The sequence below is a fragment of the Artemia sp. Qi Xiang Cuo genome, chromosome 17 (assembly GCF_049724085.1).
Source record: "Artemia sp. Qi Xiang Cuo chromosome 17, ASM4972408v1, whole genome shotgun sequence".
Lineage (NCBI taxonomy): Eukaryota > Metazoa > Arthropoda > Branchiopoda > Anostraca > Artemiidae > Artemia > Artemia sp. Qi Xiang Cuo.
The window spans coordinates 33,321,218-33,341,670 of NC_142810.1; the positions used below are offsets into that span (position 1 = coordinate 33,321,218).

General features: G+C 33.5%; 1 protein-coding gene across 1 annotated transcript in view; it reads right to left on the reverse strand.

The window, feature by feature from the left end:
• Nucleotides 1-17,284, reverse strand: part of LOC148942123 (putative thiopurine S-methyltransferase) — a 60,326-nt gene extending 43,042 nt beyond the window's left edge. Inside the window, exons 1-2 of the mRNA XM_089103235.1 lie at nt 17,241-17,284; nt 6,980-7,159 (exon numbers count right to left, since the gene is read on the reverse strand). Coding sequence (XP_088959361.1) covers nt 6,980-7,159; nt 17,241-17,284 — 224 coding nt within the window. The remainder of the gene's footprint in view (nt 1-6,979; nt 7,160-17,240) is intronic.
• Nucleotides 17,285-20,453: the final 3,169 nt, after the last annotated feature.

Below are 20,453 nucleotides of genomic sequence, written 5' to 3' on the forward strand. Positions count from 1 at the left end.
GTTACTTACTTGCGATTTTTTCATAATTTCTTGAATGAAGTATCTGTACTGTATATCCAAGAGGTGAAAACAAAAAGAGTTTGTTACTTGCTTACAAATATTTTCATAATTTCTTGAATGAAATTTCCGTATTGTGTATCCAAGAGTTGACTTCAAGAAAGAAATTTTTTTTGTTTCATAATTTCTTAAATAAAATTTCCGTATTGTGTATCCTAGAGCTGACTTCAAGAAACAAAATGCTACCTACTGAAACCTTTTTCCTAATTTCCTAAATGTAATTTCTACATCGTGTAGATAAGTCATGAAAACAATAAAGAGTTTGTTACTTAATTGGAATTTTGTCATATCGTCTCTGATAAAATGTCTTTTTTTGTTTATTAAGCAGGAGAATTCAACATAGAATTTAATACTTACGTGCAATTTTTTCCAAATTTCTTTATTCAATGATCTTTTCTATTAACCAAGGAGGTGAACTCAAGAAAGACTTTGATAATTACTTACATTTTTTGATAATTTCTTAAATGAAATTTCTGCATTGTGTATCTATGAGGTAACATGAGTGTGTTACCTATTTACAATTCCTTCATAATTTCTTGAATGAAATTTCAGTATTGTGTATCCAATAGGTGAAAACAATAAAGACTATTACTTGCGATTTTATTATGATATCTTGAATTAAATATCTGTATTGTGTCCAGGAAGCGAATTCAAGAAAGCTATTGTTACTTACTTACAATTTCTTCATAATTTAATGAAATGAATAAAACTATTCTAAAGAATAAAGGCGGGTTAAGCTTAAAGATATGTATTGATTAAACGTATTAACATATTTTTGAAATAATTTGCTACTTACTTACAATTTTTGATAATTTCTTAAATGAAATTTCTGCATTGTGTATCAATGAGGTAACTTCAAGAAAGAGTTTGTTGCTTACTTAGAATTTCGTCATAATTTCTTGAATGAAAATTCTTTTTTTATTTATCCAGGAGGCGAATTCAAGAAAGAATTTGTTCCCATGTGTCTGACAATAGATGTATGCAAATTCCTTTTCTTACATCTCCGACGTTTTATTAGACATTCTAAACGTTTGATATGCTAGCTTACTCTAAAAATAATGAACACATAACAATGTAATGCATAATATATTTTTAATGAAATAATGCTATGTAGAATATTAATATAAAAAATATATTATGATACATTATTAATATCAATGATTAACTTTGGACATTTTGAATCTGTTCCATAAAATAGTTCACCATGTTCTCTCTTGATATTATAGCTATTGTCTTTTCTTAGTTCGTAATAAGTAGAATAATCATTATTCCATTTTGAGTCATACACAATTTTTACTTGTGTCTCATCAACAGTCTCAATATGCTTTTCGTCTTTGGTATTATTTGGTTCAATGACTGTTTGATCAATGGAAGTAACGTTTGCTGGTGCTTTGTTTTTCATCGATTCATCTTTATATTCCATCGTTATATTTTCTTACAATGAACTTTTTATTTTTCTTTAAATTTAACTGTATATTATAAAATTATTTTTACACATTTAAAATTTTATTCTCTTATACAAGATATTTTTTACTATATTATTATAAGAGTATGCATTTCTTTTATTGATCTTCCGTTGAATGCTAATACCCGAAATGTGACGATTGGATGTATCAGTAGGTAATGTGTTACCTGCAACAGTAGCAAGGAGTTGTCCTCTATCATCAATGATTATTTTTATGTTGGCATTCTCTTTGAGTGCAATCATCTCTGGAGATCTCAATCTCGCATAACCACCAACATAAGAGTCGAATTTTTTCGGTATTCCAAAGAAATTTAATTCCTTACTGTCATGACAATGCATGCATACATTTCCAATAGTGCTACCACCTGTACTTGTTTCAAAGTTTAAATACTTCTCTTTGTCAGCATTCAATGCTGCAATAACCTTGTTATGTAAACACACTTTATTAAAATGCTCCATCTTCACTTATTTTTTTAAAGATATGACTTATGTGTTTAACGTTCCACTGTGTAAAAAATACAGATTTAATACATTCAATAGATTAGGTAGTATGAATAACTTGTCATAGAATACTAGTAGGACAGTCACATCAAGTCTCTGACCAATCACAGAGCGCAATTATTAGAACTGTAAGCATATTTTGACATTTTAAGTAATGTACAAAAAGAAAAAAATAAATAAAGCTGAAAAATTTCGAAGTTTTAAAAAAGTTTGAATAAAACACTTTTACGATTTCAAGTGTCTTTACTGAAAAGAAGAAAAACCACACGGAATCAGGCACCAGAGTCTCTCAAACCCCGTAAAGATATTTTAAAAGATACAACAACTACTTATTTACAACAAAAATTTCGTTTTTAATGACCACCAAGTAATGACAAACCACGCGGAATCAGGCAACTGAGTCTCTCAAACCCCGTAAAGCTCTTTTAAAAGATACAAAAACTAATTATTTAACACAAAAATTTCGTTTTTAGTGACCACCAAATAAAGAAAAACCACACGGAATCAGGCAACTGAGTCTCTCAAGCCCCATAAAGCTATATTAAAAGATACAAAAACTAATTATTTAACACAAAAATTTATTTTTTATTTACAAAAACGTAAATAAAAACAACTAGGAATCAGTCACCTGATTCTCTCAATCACGTTCAAGATCTATTAAAATATAAAAAAACAACTTATTTAACACAAAAATTTCGTTTTTAATGACCACCCAGTAAAGAAAAACCACACGGAATCCGGCAACTGAGTCTCTCAATCCCCTTAAAGCTCTTTTAAAATATACAAAAACTACTTATTTAACACAAAAATTTCGTTTTTAATGACCACCAAGTAAAGAAAAACCACACGGAATCAGGCAACTGAGTCTCTCAAACCCCTTAAAGCTCTTTTAAAAGATAAAAAAACTACTTATTTAACACAAAAAATTCGTTTTTAATTACCACCAAGTAAATAAAAACCACACGGAATCAGGCAACTGAGTCTCTCAAACCCTGTAAAGCTCTTTTAAAAGATACAAAAACTACTTATTTAACACAAAAATTTCGTTTTTAATGACCACCAAGTAAAGAAAAACCACATGGATTCAGGCAACTGAGTCTCTCAAACCCCTTAAAGCTCTTTTAAAAGATTCAAAAACTACTGATTTAACACAAAAATTTCGTTTTTAACGACCACCAAGTAAAGAAAAACCACACGGAATTAGGCAACTGAGTCTCTCAAACCCTTTAAAGCTCTTTTAAAAGATACAAAAACTACTTATTTAACACAAAAATTTCATTTTTAATGACCATCAAGTAAAGAAACACCACATGGGATAAAGCAACTGAGTCTCTCGATCTGCTAAAAGGTCTTTTAAAAGATACAAAAACTACTTATTTAACACAAAAAGTTCATTTTTAATGACTACAAAGTAAAGAAAAACCATATGGAATCAGGCAACTGAGTCTCTCAATCCCCGTAAAGCTCTTTTAAAAGATACAAAAACTACTTATTTAACACAAAAATTTAATTTTTAATTAATACAAATTGAAGAAAAACCACTCGGAATCCGCCAACTGAGTCTCTCTAACCCCTTAAAGCTATTTTAAAAGATACAAAAACTACTGATTTAACACAAAAATTTCGTTTTTAATGACCACTAAGTAAAGGAAAATTACAAGGAATTAGGCAACTGATTCTCTTAAACCCCGTAAAGCTCTTTTAAAAGATACAAAAACTCCTTATTTAACACAAAAATTTCGTTTTTAATGACCACCAAGTAAAGAAAAACCACATGGAATCAGGCAACTGAGTCTGTAAATCCCCGTAAAGCTCTTTTAAAATATAAAAAAAATAATAATTAAAAAAAAATCGATATATATTAATTTCCAACCAGTAAATAAAAAACAAACTTAATTAGGAAACTGAGTCTATCAATCCCTTTAAAGATCTTTTAAAAGATACAACAACTACTTATTTAACACACAAATTTCGTTTTTAATGACCACCAAGTAAAGAAAAACTACACGGAATCCGGCAACTGAGTCTCTCAAACCCCTTAAAGATCTTTTAAAATATAAAAAAAATACTTTTTTAAAACAAAAAATTCTTTTTTATTTAACATTAAGTGAAGGAAAATCACAAGGAATCAGGAAACTGAGTCTCTCAAATCATGTAAATCTCTTTTAAAAGATACAACAAATGACCTCCAAGTAAAAAAAACCACACGGAATCAGGCAACTGAGTCTCTCAAACCCCTTAAAGCTCTTTTAAAAGATACAAAAACTACTTATTTAACACAAAAATTTCGTTTTTAATGACCAACAAGTAAAGAAAAACCACACGGAATCCGGCAACTGAGTCTCTCAATCCCCTTAAAGCTCTTTTAAAAGATAGAAAAACTACTTATTTAACACAAAAATTTCTTTTTTAATGACCACTAAGTAAAGAAAAACCACACGTAATCAGGCAACTGAGTCTCACAAACCCCTTAAACCACTTTTAAAAGATAAAAAAAATAAAAAATAACAACAAAAATAACTAATATATATTCAACAACTAACATAAAAACAACAAGGAATCAGGCAACTGAGTCTCTCAATCCCCGTAAAGCTCTTTTAAAACTGTGACAAGCTAAACCACGACAAAGCACTACTCTCGTGGAACTCAATCCCCATTTAACTCGGCCCCCGTGCAACTGGACCCCCTTGTAACTGACACCCTGTATAACCGAAACCCCCGTGTAACTGTATCCCCTTTAACTGAACTCTCATGCAACTCAACCCTCCATGCAACCCATCTCCCTCAAAACACTTTTCAGTCATTTCTCGTTAAATTGACAATACGCTCCAAAACATGACTTGTGTATTATACAGTACATAATCATGGCATCTCCTCCAATTCACAAATCCCATTACCCCTTTTTTTGCAAAGGTTAATCAAACATCTCCGATTGTAAAAGCATTAAAAAATTTTCCACTCACTAATTACCCCTTTTTTGCAAATGCTAAACAAGAAAAAAAAAAACTGTCTGCTTTCAAAAACTTGTCCGTTAAAACTCGAAACAAGACGCGCTGGTTTTATAATACAGGTTTAATTAATTGCGTAAATCTCTTGGCAAAGAAAGATGTAATGACCTATAGATCAGAATTACCTACCAGAAAAACCGGATGGAACGTAAAGGCGGCAAAGTATAATGTTGATTACTACTAGCCATTTTGTTCAACGTAGTAGAAAGTTCTGGAGATTAGGTCTTTGAGAATGACATCCCCCCAGCACTCAGGGCAAGGTTGTAAGTTATACTCTGGAGGCATATAAGATTTGTATTGAAAGTTTGGTCGTAGAAAATTCAAAAGGGCTCTTTTGATTGGAAACTGAAAGGGCTAGGGCCATTTTTAATAGTTAAAAGTGATTGGAGAGCGACTACCCCCCTCTCACGCCCACCATTTCCCCAAACACATCCAATCAAAATTTTGAGATAGCCATTTTGTTTAACGTAGTTGAAATTTCTTGAAATTCATTCTTAGAGGATAAAAACCACCCAACAGACCTTATAGTAAGGGCTGTAATTCACGCTCTGGGGGCATATAAGGTATTTAGAGAAAGCGTTTTCGTTTCCAAAAGGGTTCCCTCGATTGGAAATCGAAATGCCTAGTGCCCTTTTTAATACTCGAAAGTGATTGGAAGGCTTGGCATTTTTATAGTAAAGATCAAAGTGGTTCTAATGTATTATTTTTTGTTGTTGATGTTGTTTAGACCAGTGCCCTTCGTATCGAAGGAATTGTAGTGGGAACTTCGAAAAGGGCTCATTCGATTGAAAATAGAAAGGGCTGATGCCCTTTTTAATAGTCGAAAGTGATTTGAGGGCAACTAATCCCCCTTCCACTGCCACCCTCCCACGCCGACCCTCCCATTTCTAATCTTAAAATTAAATCAAATCAAAACAGCATAAGTGTATCCAAGCTAACAAAGAAAGTAGACTAAACAGATTTTTCTGCAAATGTTATTATGTTTTCTATTTCAGGTCAGTTAGATGAGGCGTGAACGAGAATCAAGCACTAATTTCAGTGTCTAGATTTATCTTATGTCGTATTTTGCTAAAAACTGATTGAAGTTTTTCTTTAGCGAACAAATAACAGGCCAAATAATTAATTCTTTAAAAACGAAAAGATTTAAAGTGTTATTTTCTTTTTCCCTGAAAAGACAATGCCAGTATAAAACGAACATAAATTAATTAAAAAAACTTTTTCCACAAAATAAGTTTTTCAAAGAAAAGTAAAGAACTCCATTAAACCAAAAATGAGCCAAAATCAAATCAAATAATCAACCAAGCGTGAAACTACCACAAATCAGCATCGATCAATCAATATAAAAGTAAAAACATTTATATTTACTCTATATATATATATATATATATATATATATATATATATATATATATATATATATATATATATATATATATATATATATATATATATATATATATATATATATATATATATATATATATATATATATATATATATATATATATATATATATATATATAAATGAAACTCGTGAAACAAATGAATATATATATATATATAAATGAAACGATCAAAAATTAACATGAGTAGGGCAAACAACCCCCATGCCTTCTGAAGACGAGAATATAATTTGCACTTTGGGATTGTCAAATGAAATGACCATGGATTGTCAGTTTAATATACGTATACTGATATTTATTAGCCTAATTAAATTTGTAATATTTTTATTTATTAATGTAAAAAATGTGAAAACATTTAAGCTGTATTTTATTTTCATTAAAGTGCAAGTTATATTCTAGTCTTCAAAAGGTATGGGGGTTGTAAGCCCTACTCATGCTAATTTTTGCTCGTTTTGAGTTTGACTTAGTTATTTATTGCAATTTCTGTTCGTAAAATCTTTATTATATATATAGAGACTTATATATTTAATATTTCAGTTACATACCATCTCATGTCAATTGTCTTCCCGCACAATGGTAGAAAAAACTTCAAACCCTGTTTTCCTTCAGTGAGTTTATCAATATGCTTGAACAAGAAGTCATTTACATCATCTTTATGCCAAAAAGGGGTCTTGTTCGTCCAGTGCTTTCTCCATGGATCTACTCTGTCGCTGGTTATTATGACCCTAAACAGAAAGTTTAATAAAACAAAATATTTTTGATTTCTTATATTAAGAGTAAGGTAGAACACTCAAGAGTAGGCCATATTAGCACTTTTAATGTGTTAATATGTGTTAAATTTACAGGGCTTGTTATGAGGGATGTTGAACTAACCAAAAGACAATGTTTGCATCTCAATGGTACTGCTTCTACTCATGCTAAAACTACTACTACCACTGCTACTAAAGCTAGGATACTACTATTAATTCTACTGCTACTACTATTACTACGGGTGCTACTACTACTGATACTAAAGCTAAGGGTATTAATTCAAAAATTTTGGGCAATATTGAAACTGTATTGAACTAAATCGAAAAATACTATGCCAATGCAGGTTGTTAAGAGGACCTATCAGCAATGCTTCAGGAACGGTTGATGGTATTAAGTTTCAATTTGAAGCTCAATCAATTCAGTTGAAGCTTTCATGAAATATTTAGGCAGACGTTAACCTAAATCAAAAGTATCTATGAACATGTAGATTGTCAAAAGAGTGACAAAGCAACATCTCAGGAGCTGCGTATATTGTTCAATTAGATCTTTCATGGTAAGTTGTGACAGATTTTGAACTAACCCGAAGACACTACATGTATACTTCTAACACTACTTCTCCGGTATCTGTAACTAATGACGTTAAGGGTATTAAGGTGAAACATTTAGGGAACGTTTAAGGCGAGTTTTAATTAAACAAAATATTATATGCGTGCAGGTTTTTAAAAGGACATATAAGCAATATAATAGGCAGCGTTGCGCGATATTAGCTAGTAAAATCATTGAAACTTTTAAAAGAGCTGATTTGATAGGAAATTAAAAGCTCTAATACCCTTTTTAACAGTCAAAAGTGATTGGAGGGCAAGCAGCCTTCCTCCTTAGCCCATTATTTTCTAAACACATCTAATCAAAATTTTTGGACAGCCATTTTGTTCAGTATTGTTGAACAACCTAGTAACTATGTCTCTAGGGATAATGGGTATGTCAACCTCCCCCCCCCCCCCAGTTATGCAACTTTCCCATTATGCTTTACAGCTAAATGTTGCTTTAAAACAAAATGAAAAGGCACGATGTGTATACTGGTAGTGAATCTCAGCAATATCCCAAGAAAAACTGAGGGTATGAAGTTGACAATTTAACTAAATCAAAAGGGCATAAGTGTATCCACGTTGTCAAAGAGCACGGATGGAATTTTTTTGGAATCGTATTAAGTTTTATTTTTTTAGGTTAATTACAGGAGGTATAGAGCTAAATTAAACAATAATACTTTTGTCAAGATTTTCAATAGAGTGTGTTGTTAAAAATTGTTGAAATGTTTCTCCAGTATACCAAAAAGCAAGCCCAACAATGGATTCTTAGATAAAAAAAAACAAAAAGATATAAAATATTATTTTCTTTTCCGTGAAAAACACTGTGTCAATAAAAAACGAACATAAATTAATTTAAAAACTTTTTCCGCAAAATAAGTTTTTTAAAGCAAAGTGAAGAGCTCCATGAAACCAGCAACGAGCAAACATAAGATCGAATAATCTACCAAGCGTAAAACTACCACGAATCCCCATCAATAAATAAATTAAACCAAAAACGAGCAGAAACTAACATGAGTAGGGCTGACAACCCCCATGTCTTCTCAAGACCAGAACATAATTTGCATTTTACTGAAAAAAATACAAATAAATGTGCAGTGTCAGTTTAATTGACATATGCTGATATTTATTCCTTAAAGTCTTAATAATTTTCAATTTATCAAAGTTAAAACAAATAAAACGTATTTTTCCAGTTAAGCACAAATTATGTTCGGGTGTTGAAGAGGTATGGGGGTTGTCAGCCATGCTCATGCAAATTTTTGCTCGTTTTGAGTTTGACTCGGTTATTTATATAGTTTCTGTTTGTTTTGGGTTTCATTTATTTATTGATGGGCATTTGTGGTAGTTTTACGCTTGGTATATAATTCGATTTTTATTTCTGCTCATTTTTGGTTTAATGAAGTTCTTTACTTTTCTTTGAAAAACTTATTTTGTGGAAGAATTTTAGGCCTAAGTAACATAGGGCTTTATCTACACACAGGAGGGGGGGGTATGCACTCACACTGGAAGTAAGTCAAAAATCTGATCAGCTTAAATACAAATTTTTATAAAGATCTAGATGAGCAGCTTCTTGTTATTGCAGAAAGTACTTTAGTGAGGTGAATGAAACTTTCAGGAATAGGTTTAGAGCCTAAACTGTTTCCTGGGAAGTTCTTTTGAAGCACCTATCTCTACCTCCTCCCCTTCAAAGGGCACAGACCTTCAATTAGGTTGAATAAACTTTATGGTATAAAGGTGAAACTTCCAGAAAAAGATCAACAGCATAATTATAGAACAAAGAAAATGTTTTGCGACTCATAGCCTAGTAAAATCATAATTCATAGTTTTAAAGAATTTAGAAAATGTCTCTTAAACCCAAAGAAAAATCCTGCTATAGCTCAAAACAAGAGACAAACCATTTCTTTCTTTTTTTAAGTTAAGACAGATACACATATGGTTTCAATGCAATATTCAAATCCCTAAAAATATGAAAGGAACAGGGACAGGAAATTGTAACCACCTTCCCAGAGTGTAACTGAGAATCTGGACTCATTACTGAAAGTTTTTCACTCAACTCACCCACTTTCCAAGAGAGTAGAAAGCCCCTCATCTAGAATGTGCTAAAGGTGTAGATCAGGGGAAAATTTGAAGAAAACCCCTCAAAAAGTTTGAAAACTGCTTTAAAACAATCATAAATACTTACTTACCTCACATCTAAAATTGCATTGCTTTACTTTACTCCCACCCCCTCCCTAATATATAAATATACAGCCCACTTTTATACATTTCTATTATATTAAAAAAAAAACACCTTTCTTTTTTTCTTGACTGAGCAACATTATTAGTTTTAAATGTTTATGTTTACTATAGTAGAATATAATGGGAATACATAAAGTGGGCTGATATTGATCTATTAGAGGTGGGGGTAGAGTGAACTAATCCACCTTTAGGAATGAGATAAGTAACTATTTATTTCCTTAATACCAAATTTGGCAAGCTTTACAAACTTGTCACACTAAATATTACCTCAAACTGATATACTGTCTCAAGCTGAACCAGAAGAACAGTAAAATCCGTCAAATTTCACCTCTAAAGCATCTTGTGCGGTGGTTCTCAAGAACCCTCCCAAAGAAGGTCATCAGAGGGAAAAACCTTCATAGATATTTTGTATCCTACTATAGATATTTTGTATACAATAAGCAAACTCAGCTGAAACCAAGGGGAGTGGAAGCTTGTCGTTTCTAAGCTCTGTTTTCAAACTACCCACATCCAACACGGGTTTGACACAAGTTGTGCAGATTATCGTCTTGAGTGCGGTGTTCAACATGGGTTTGAGTTTTCTCAGAACCCGTCTTTAACCATAGTATTCTGGCGTGTTGCAATTTTGAAGAACCCTTGTCCAACATGCTTGGAACTCGTAAGATGAGAACACTTTAAAGTTTGGCTGGGTTAAACACAGAGAACCAGAACACGCTTCAAACCCGGTGCCTAAAAACAGAACTCTAATAAACATTTACGAAAAATTAAGCAAAAAAACGGGTTTTAATTTCAGAAATTATTTACATCTGATTAACATATTACTCGCCAAAAGTGTTGATAAAGACAAGTCCAAGAAAAATTTGTCAATCTCGAAATGAGCTTGATAGATTCCTAAGGGATTCAATCAAAGTTGGATAGGAGCACTTCCCCGTGCAAGACTTTTTTTCCCTCACCAGTGTTTTAAATGCTATGTTACTAGTCATGCTACAGCGAACTGTAAGAAGCCAACCTTATGTTCGAGATACAGAGCAAGTAACCACAAGTCCACCTCTGGTCACCTGTCCAAGAAAATTCCAACTTGTGTTACTTGTAAAATGGAAGGGAGATTTTTAGAACAGACTACTTAAGCTAACTGACTCTATTTCTAGAAATTCTCCTTTATTCAAGTGTATTTTATTACTTAGCTTAGTGTGAATTTAATTAAGCTAAAAGTGCTTCAGCATTCTGTGGGCCCCTTAGGATCTTCAGTAGGAGGGGAAACACCATCGGGAGGAGGGGAAGACTATTATTCGTACTTTCAGATGTCCTCTGTAGTTTATTCGAGACGGGTGATTGTTTTCTTGCAATTGGGGTTGAGAATTGTATCATCATTGATGTGTATCTGCCAACATTTTACGGTAATGATAAATCTGATAAATTATACGCACTTTCTGTTCAAAAGCTTGGTTCATGTTCGGATAAAGCGAATAGGCTTGCCCTGCGTAATTGCTGGTAATTTTAATTATGACCTCGCGGAAATTAGGACTCATCAATCGGATCGTACGTCAATGATAACAACTTTGTTTAGCGTTCTTGCGAAAGATGGTAATTTTACATGTGTACACAATTCTGCTCAAACTTTTAATCTAGATTATGCTGCTGTGTCCCAAAATCTCTCTAAACTAGAGAAGGTTATCTCTGACTATCAATTATCTGACCATCTCCCTATTACATCCTGTTTTGAACTCTGCGGTATCAAAGAACAGAATAACTATGAGACTCCTCCTCGGATAATAATCCATCGTAATTGGGCTAAAATCAATTCTGATTCATTGGCTTCTTGTACAGGTTTAATTCTAAGTAATCAGCTCCTTTCCACCTTTTGCAAAGATCAATCAAATTGCCAAAAAAAGACACGAGACTTTGCCCAAATATGTATGCAGCCAAAATTAACCATGCTCGTCGTTTTGTCAAGATTCAAGCTGTCTCGCTTCAAAAAAACCGTAAGGGAATCATTCCAGGCTGTTCTTTGAATTCTCATCTCGTTGCTTAAAACCAAAATTTTACTTCAATCTTTGGAAGGATTGCGGTTGTCCATTGATTGGTGCTGTGAAGCTTGTTCGTCTCTACACAAAGATAGAATTTCATAAGGCTCTCACCCTTTATTGTAGGAACCTATTAAACGCAAACTCAACACGCGCTAAATCAGACAAACATTTTCTTTTTGGAATTATTTCTCATAAAAGTAGGTCTCCCTCATCTTTCTCTACAGCTGACATTCCTGATAAGGAATGGTATGCCTACTATGAATCCGAACTTGCTGCTCCAGATCAGTACCTTGAACTCTTTTATGAAACTGAGTTAAACAATTCCCTTGTTACAAGTCCAATAGAGAGGTCATTGTCAGTGCAGCATGAATTGAAGATTTCATCAGGCATTTAAAGCCAAGATCATCTAATGGTATTGTGCATATCAGCGCTTTACATTTAAAATTTGGTGGGGAGGCATCAGTTTAACGCTTGGTACTTTTAATGCAGATCATTTTTACAGAGGAAATTTTACCCTCTTTATTTGCATCGAAACCTTATCCTTATTCCCAAAAAAGGAAAATCAAACAATCAGAATATTCATCATTTCGACCTATTACGAATGCGATTTCCTTTTCCAAAGTCTTCTAGCTTCTTTTCTGATCTGCCCTTGAACAGTCATGTTAAACTCTACCTCACTAGTTTTGGTTCCAATGGGGAATACGTTGTGCTGATAACCACACAGTTGTAGCCAATACACCAATTTACACCAAATCCTCAGGAGAATTCTAATTCTCGTTATTCAAGATATCAGACGCACGTTTTATTACCTCATCCACCCAGTTATACTCCTCAAAGCGGCCAAACCTGGACTGGATTCCTCAGTGATTCACTGTCTTCCAGATATGTACCCTCAATTATGTTTTCGTCTGCAACTACCTTTGGATACAAACATGACCCCTGTTTCCTGTAAATATACTCATTCCTTGCTTGAAAGATGAACGTCAAGGAGCAGCTTCTTCTCCTAATCTTTTTCATAATTGTGTGTTGGATGCTCAAGACCATTGCCCTCCATCTCTGATTCAATGTTCATTCAATATGTCTCTAGTTTGTTATGGAGATGACGTCTTAAATCTCAGTTTTAGCCAAGGTCATTTATAGCGCTTGGTGAAACTATAGTGAGAGCAGTTGACCACCTCGTTTATCTAGGTCTCCCCATTGGTTCCTCGTAACGCCACATGTGGTAAAGCTTTCTAATTTAGTTAATTATTAATTTAGTAAAAATATATAAGACGCAAATATGAAGTTTTGAAATACCACTTTTTATTAAGATAAGGATTATATCCTGCCAAGATCTGTTTAACGGGAAATTGAGAAATTACTACTTCCTAGCGATTACGTGGGAAGGTGTGGTTGATAAAATTGTATAAAAGATAAATTTTTATCGGAAGGGGTGACTGATACTAACTTTTTGCCGGACTGACCTCTGGTCCGTTGTTTTTAGAAATACCTTGGAATCTTGTCTTATCATTGTAAGTGTCTAAGTATCTTATTATATATTATTGTAGTTTCTGAGAACTGTAGTCTACTTGGGACAGCCAGTCCTAATAGAAAGAATATATCCGGTTATTACTATATGTTAAATGAATAAAAGTATTTTGTTTTAGACAAGCTCTCTACGATCTACCTTTAGCCCCTCGAACATACCCAGCTGGTACGCCTCATTAGTTCGGTCATAGCCTAAGGCACGCTACCAAAGTTAAATTACCTTAGGGCCAGAGTTTATCTCCCCTATAAAGGGAGAATAAAGGCATCTACGAAAACTACACCCAAATACATAAAATACACATCACATCACAACAACTGGTGGTCGCTGGAAAAACTGGGTCGAGAAGGCTAGATAAAAATAGTAGATTGAAATAAAATGGCTTTACCAGAGAAAAAATGACTTCCCTATCAACAGTACTTGAAATTGCAAAAATTATACCAGAATACGCGGGAAATTCAGATGTAGATGAGTTTATAGAAAAATTAAAAATTTTCGACTAACTAACTGAATCGTTTGAGGATAAGGTCAAAAAGCAATGCGTGGCAGCCAGATTAAAGGGAAGCGCCCTTAAACATTTTGAGACAAATAAGGAAAAAGAGCCCAAGAACATCAGTCCTCTAATTGAATCTTTTAAAATAAGATTCATAGAGACAAGCATCTCCAAGAGGTTAAGAAACGAGGTATTAACATTCAATACCTCAACTAGTATCAGGAAATATGCCGACAAAATTTGTAGATCCGTGTGTTTACAATTAGAGAAAGGCGGAAATGACGAGACGGTACAGAAAGTACAACTACATACTTTTACCCAAGGGTTACCAAAAAAGGATTTAAGACTAATACTATCGCGGAAACCTAAAAAGGTAGAGCAGGATACAATAGTAGTTGAAACAGAGGTAAAAAGTGACGCAGCTATAAAAAAATTTGATCAGATATAAGAAAATAACACAGGAGCCCAAGAAAATAAAAAATACGAAAGGAGACAAAAAAGGGTGAGCTTTCAGGAGCCAAATCGTAACCAAAAAGGCGCGACGGAGGCCGAGGGTCGCCGTCTAGGGAGATAGCTGACAGAGTCCACGACCTTGAGAGATTAACAGCTAATAACTATAGAAAATATGGGCACCCTCCCCCACCAAATACAGATAGTTGGGTAACCAACAAGGACAGATCAAAAATATTTAGAAGTAACCAGGAAACAAACAAATAATTTAAGAGAAAATTTTATTGCTATTATTGTAGCAAACCAAACCATTATGCAGCAGATTGCTGGCATAGAATACGCAAACAAGGCCAGACGTAAAAGACAAAACACCAGTTCAAAGCGCTGGAGAGCGGAAGTTTAGGAAGGCAGGGAAAAAATAATACTTGACAAACAGATAATAAAATTCCCGAATTTAAGCCTAGGAGGCAAACGGTTAGCAATACCCAGGGTCAAAATAGCAAAGCTGAAGAAAACCAGGATAATCCCAGAAACTTTTGGCCAAACAGTGGGCATTTAAACGGATATACCAGCCTGTAAGGGTCGACAGAACTGTTTCCTTACAAAGACCCCTATTTAGTTTAGAATATTTTTACAAATGCAAATAATAATAGTCTACCGATTTCGCGTTGTTTCAAAATTGAATGTTTTCAAAATTTACCATGTTTACTAGATACAGGCGCATCTAAATCATTAATTCGAGAGGAAGTTTTTAAGAGGTTTCCTCCTAGTGTCAAAAATCACGTAAGCAGATGCCAGAATACCCTGACATCAGTGACAGGGCACAAGCTGACAATTTTGGGAGAATGTCCATTGAAATTGAGTACAGGGGATAAAGAAATAACAGTAACAGTAATATTATGCAAGCATCTACCATTTCCTTGTATTCTAGGAGTAGATGCCATCAGAAAATATAGGACCGTATGGGAACCCATATCTGATACAATAACCATAAACCAGGCAAATGAAAATAATAGGAAAATTTGCGTAACAACAGATAACGAAAGTGACGATTTGAATGATAACTTAAAAATAAGCGGAAAAATCACCATGCAAGAGGGAACTACAGCTCAAGTTCTAGCAACATTAAATATAAAAGAAGGAAAGGTTAAAACCATGGACGCCATGATAGGAGGATATACCATAAAAGAATAGCCCATGATTTCCGTAGAAAATCAAGTTATAAAAATTGAAAATGGTATAACATACTTAAAACTATCAAATCTAAGTAATAATGAAATAAAACTGAACCAGATAGAACTTGGATCAGTGGAAAAGATTTCAAATTTGTCAATAAAATCTCAAGACAGTCCGGAATTAAGCGTAAATTTCACTAGCCACGAACATTTATCCTCATTAAAACCGCAACCACAAGAAAAGTATGGAATGTCGAAAACGGATTTTTTGCAACAATTTGATTTAAAACATTTACCGGAAAACGTAAAAACTAGGGTGGAAAATATTCTTTGGGATTTTAAATGGACTTTTGCAAGATACAAAGTGGACTACGGATTAACTCACTTAATCACGCACAAGATATCAACAGAGGGCCCTCCAATCAAAAAGTCACCGTATAAAACACCTTATCATTTAAAACCATGGCTAGAAAACCAAATAAAAGAAATGGAAGATCAGGGAATAATTAAAGAAGGTGTTAGCGATTGGTGTTTTCCACTAGTAATAGTCAGGAAAAAAGATAACACCTGGAAATTATGTATAGACTTTAGAGCACTAAATGCCGTCACGAGTAAGGACGTGATGAAGTTACCAAGAATTGATACGATTTTAGATTCGCTAGGAGGTACAAAATATTACACTAGTTTTGACTTAATAGCAGGATATTGGCAAAACGCTTTAAATGTAAAAGTAAAGCACAAGGCAAAAGTAATTTTAGACAACGAAAGAACGTTAACATTTGAGCGTATGTCGTTTGTACTATACTTTAGTCGAAATTGCTTTAGCTTACTAATGAATTTAGTATTGAAAGATACCAAACTAGGAAGAAAAAAAGATTCCTTGGCTTATTTAGATGATGTAATTCTGTTTAATGAAAACTTGGAAGTCCAATTGGTCGGACTTAAAAAAATACAGGAAACGTTTGAAAAAGCAGGCTTAAAATTAAAACCAGAAAAGTTAGAAATAGTAGTACCAAGATTAGTTTTTCTTGGACACCTGATAAACCAAGGTACTATTTCACCAAATCCAGAAAAATTTACAGTCTTAGAAAATCTACAGCCTCCTAAAGATCAAAAAAGCTGCAGATCAGTTTGTGGTTTATTAAGCTATTTCAGACGATATATTAAAAATTACGCAACCATAGCGCAACCTTTTGAAAAAATCAGGTAAATTCGAATGTCCAGCGGACGCAAAACAAGCGCTAAATGAAATAAAAAGGCAATTATTACTGGCACCAATCCTTAAACTACCAGATTTGTCACAAGACTTCTGTTTGCAAACAGATGCTTCGGGGTACAGCATATGAGCCATATTATTAAACATAAATGCTGAAGGAATAGAATCAATAGTTCAATACGCCAGTAGGTCACTGTCGGATGCAGAAAGACAATACTCGACAGTTGAAAGGGAGTGTTTGGCAGTTGTAGTTTTTACAGAATATTTTCGACAATTTTTACTTGGAAAAAAAATCATTTTACGTGTAGACCAAAAATCATTAATTTGGCTACATACGATGGAAAATACTTCAGCCCGGCTGACTCGGTGGATACGTCTACGTCTGCAAGCATATTCATATACCCCAATATATATAAATGGCCGTACAAACATTTTACCAGACTATTTGTCACGAAATCCAGATACGGAAGGAAATTTGATAACAACCATCCAGAACGAACTGGGAGGGCTAGAAATACTGTCTAACGAAAATATTTCGAATCATCAAGATAAAGATGATTTTTGTTTAGCGATGAAATCCTTTTTATCAATAGGAACGGATTTGTCAGAGCGCTTTAAACTTTTTGAAAGGACTTAGATCGTTTCGATCTTGACGAACGTAAAAGTATTTTGGTAAGATATAATAGACCATCGCAAGAATATAGAAAAATTGACTTTAAAATTATTCCAGTAATTCCAAAATCTCTGGAAGGAGAAATTTTACAGATGGCACATGCAACAATTGGCTGTCACATGGGAGAAGCAAAAACTATGGAGAGACTGAAAGGAAATTTTTATTTTCCAAAAATGTACTCAAAAGTAAAAGCTTTCATACAAAGCTGCCAAGAGTTTGCCAAACAAAAATCGCCACCAAGGACCCTGAATTAGCTGAATTAGGTCAATACCCCACCCCTTCAGGGGTAGGAGAATTAATGTCAATAGACATTTGGGGAACAGGAGGAAGTATACCAGTTTCCAGAAAAGGAAAAAGGTGGGTACTAATCGTAGTCGACTATTTTAACTCATATTTATACGCTTTTCCAATTAAAGACGAAAAGACAAAAACCATTGCGAAAGTTTTGGTCAATCGCCTATTTCTGGAACACGGGATTTTCCCTAGAGTTTTACTTAGCGACAATGGGCCATGTTTTAGAGCCAAATTATTAGACGAAATTACAGAATATCTGGATGTTAAATGATGGTTTACCTCGTCTTACATGGCAGCAGCTAATGGAAAGGTTGAACGTCAGCATAGAGAATTAGCTTACATGCTGGGAATACATGCAAGAGAGGAAAATGAAAATTGGGATGAACATTTACCATTTGTAGTCTTTGCAATAATTTACGGCTTTTTCACGTACCTTAAAAGAAACGCCATTTTTTTTGCAATACTTACGGTATTCAATAATTTGTTTAGATTATACACAAACGGGTAGAATATTAAGAAACTTAGACAAGCATAAAGAAGAGATTGAACTGTGCATGAAAAAATATCTGGCTCCAGATAAATGCAACCAGAAAAGTGCAGACTAAAGACTAAATGACCTCTATGACCAAAAAAGCAAAAATAAAAGAAATGACTGTTTATGAGACTTGGTTTATGTGTATAAAACGAACCTGGAAGGAACAAAAAAGTTAAAACTGAAATGGGATGGACCCTAAAGGATTATAAAAATTCTACCAAATAACTTAACATATGTTCTAAAGCATCAGTATAAGGAAAAGGAAGAAGTAGTACACCATAATAGAATGAAAAAGGGATATTTTTCAAAACCGTGGAAAACAGAACCTATTCTTTCAGACGAAGAAATAGAGCAAACAGTTTCACCGGTATATATCACAAGACTATATGAATTTTATGACCTTTTTTTAATGACCACAAAAGTTGGGAGGAGTGGAAGGAGTATTTAGCCCAGTCTTGGCTACAAACTCTACACAACAAACAAGAGAAAAAGGGAAATATTCGATGCTCATCGGATACTAGCGATGAAGAAAATCAAACACAACATAAGGGTTTAAAATGTGATAAACCAAGGGTAAAATCCACAGAGGAAGAAAAATTGGAAGGAACCAATAAATTATCTGATCTTTATACAGTAGACTCACCTACAGTCTTAACGGAAAAATAGCTTTTGGAACAAACGCCATCTACAAGACGCGAGCTAACAGAATGTGACACTGATAATTCTTCTACAGAAACCGATATCACTAAACCTGGGCCATCGTCAAGAAAACACTCTTTAAGAGAAATATTATGGAGAAAAGTCAAGAAACCAGAGGGGCAGCAACAAGTTCCTTTGTCAGCAGCAAAAGTAGCTAAAACACTTATGACAAAGGCGAAACATCAGGAGAAACAAAGATTAAAGATATTTGACGAGGCAACAAAACCGCGCTCGAACTCAGAGCCTTGTAAACCACACTATAGAGACCAAGGAAAAACTTGCAAATATTATAAAGAAGAAAAGCAAAAATTTGGAGTCCAAAATTCAGACCAGGAAATGAAGAAAGGCAAAACCAGCGTAGCCCCCAGCAGACTAATATTTGAATAAAACAATTATAACGGAAAAAAAAATAATAAATAAAAAGAAAACGAGTAATGAGTCTCTAACGAAATATCTATATTTTCTTTTTTAATTGGTATGTAAATAACATCAAGTTGGTCTTCCAATATAGATTGCAAGTAAAAATTATGGACGTCAAGTTCTGAAGCTAAATTATTAGCTCCAACCTGAAGTGACATCATAGCTTCCTGCAAAAATTTTTTTTCCGATACGAGATAAAACTTCCCGGACGGTGTAATGACAAGACTTGTCAAAAGGAATTAGGCTTTGTTTAATAAAAGAAATTAATAAGACCACGTAACTTATAATTAGGTGTTGTGAAACTAATTAAATTATATATATTTATAATCAGCATTAGAAGGCGATTCTTTTGATCTGCATATTGAAAAAATATATTTAGGGGGGATAATATATATATATAAAAAAAAAAACGAAGGAGGTTAGTCTACTGAAATAGGGTCATTGGAAGCTAGCAAATTTGGAGTGAGCTCAATCACTTCTGGCATCTCGTTGTTAAGTACATGCAATGCATCTACTGACCTTTGACCCTTTGAGGTGGCACTTCCAGTCAAATTTGAAAAAAAATTGTTTTTGAAGAATTTTAAAATTATTATAATGGGAAAAACGGCAAGAGTTTACATTAAGTCGACGACATGTAAAAGCTAGCTGTAATCTTATTATAATTAGTTATAGTCTAATATAATATTTTTTTTATTAGTTACAAATGGTAAAAAGAAAAAAAAAGAAATTTTAAGGAAGCACTATAAAGGTTTAAGCAATACTTAGAATAAGCTTAGAAAGCAAAATGAGTGAAAAGCGATATAAAAATAAATTATAACCTAAAAACTTAGCAGAAGGTAAAAGCCAAGGACAAAATCCATTAAAAATAAGCCACAAATTAAACCTCATCGTCACAAGCAAACCACAGTAGTTCAAGATAATAATTTTAACTCTAGCGATG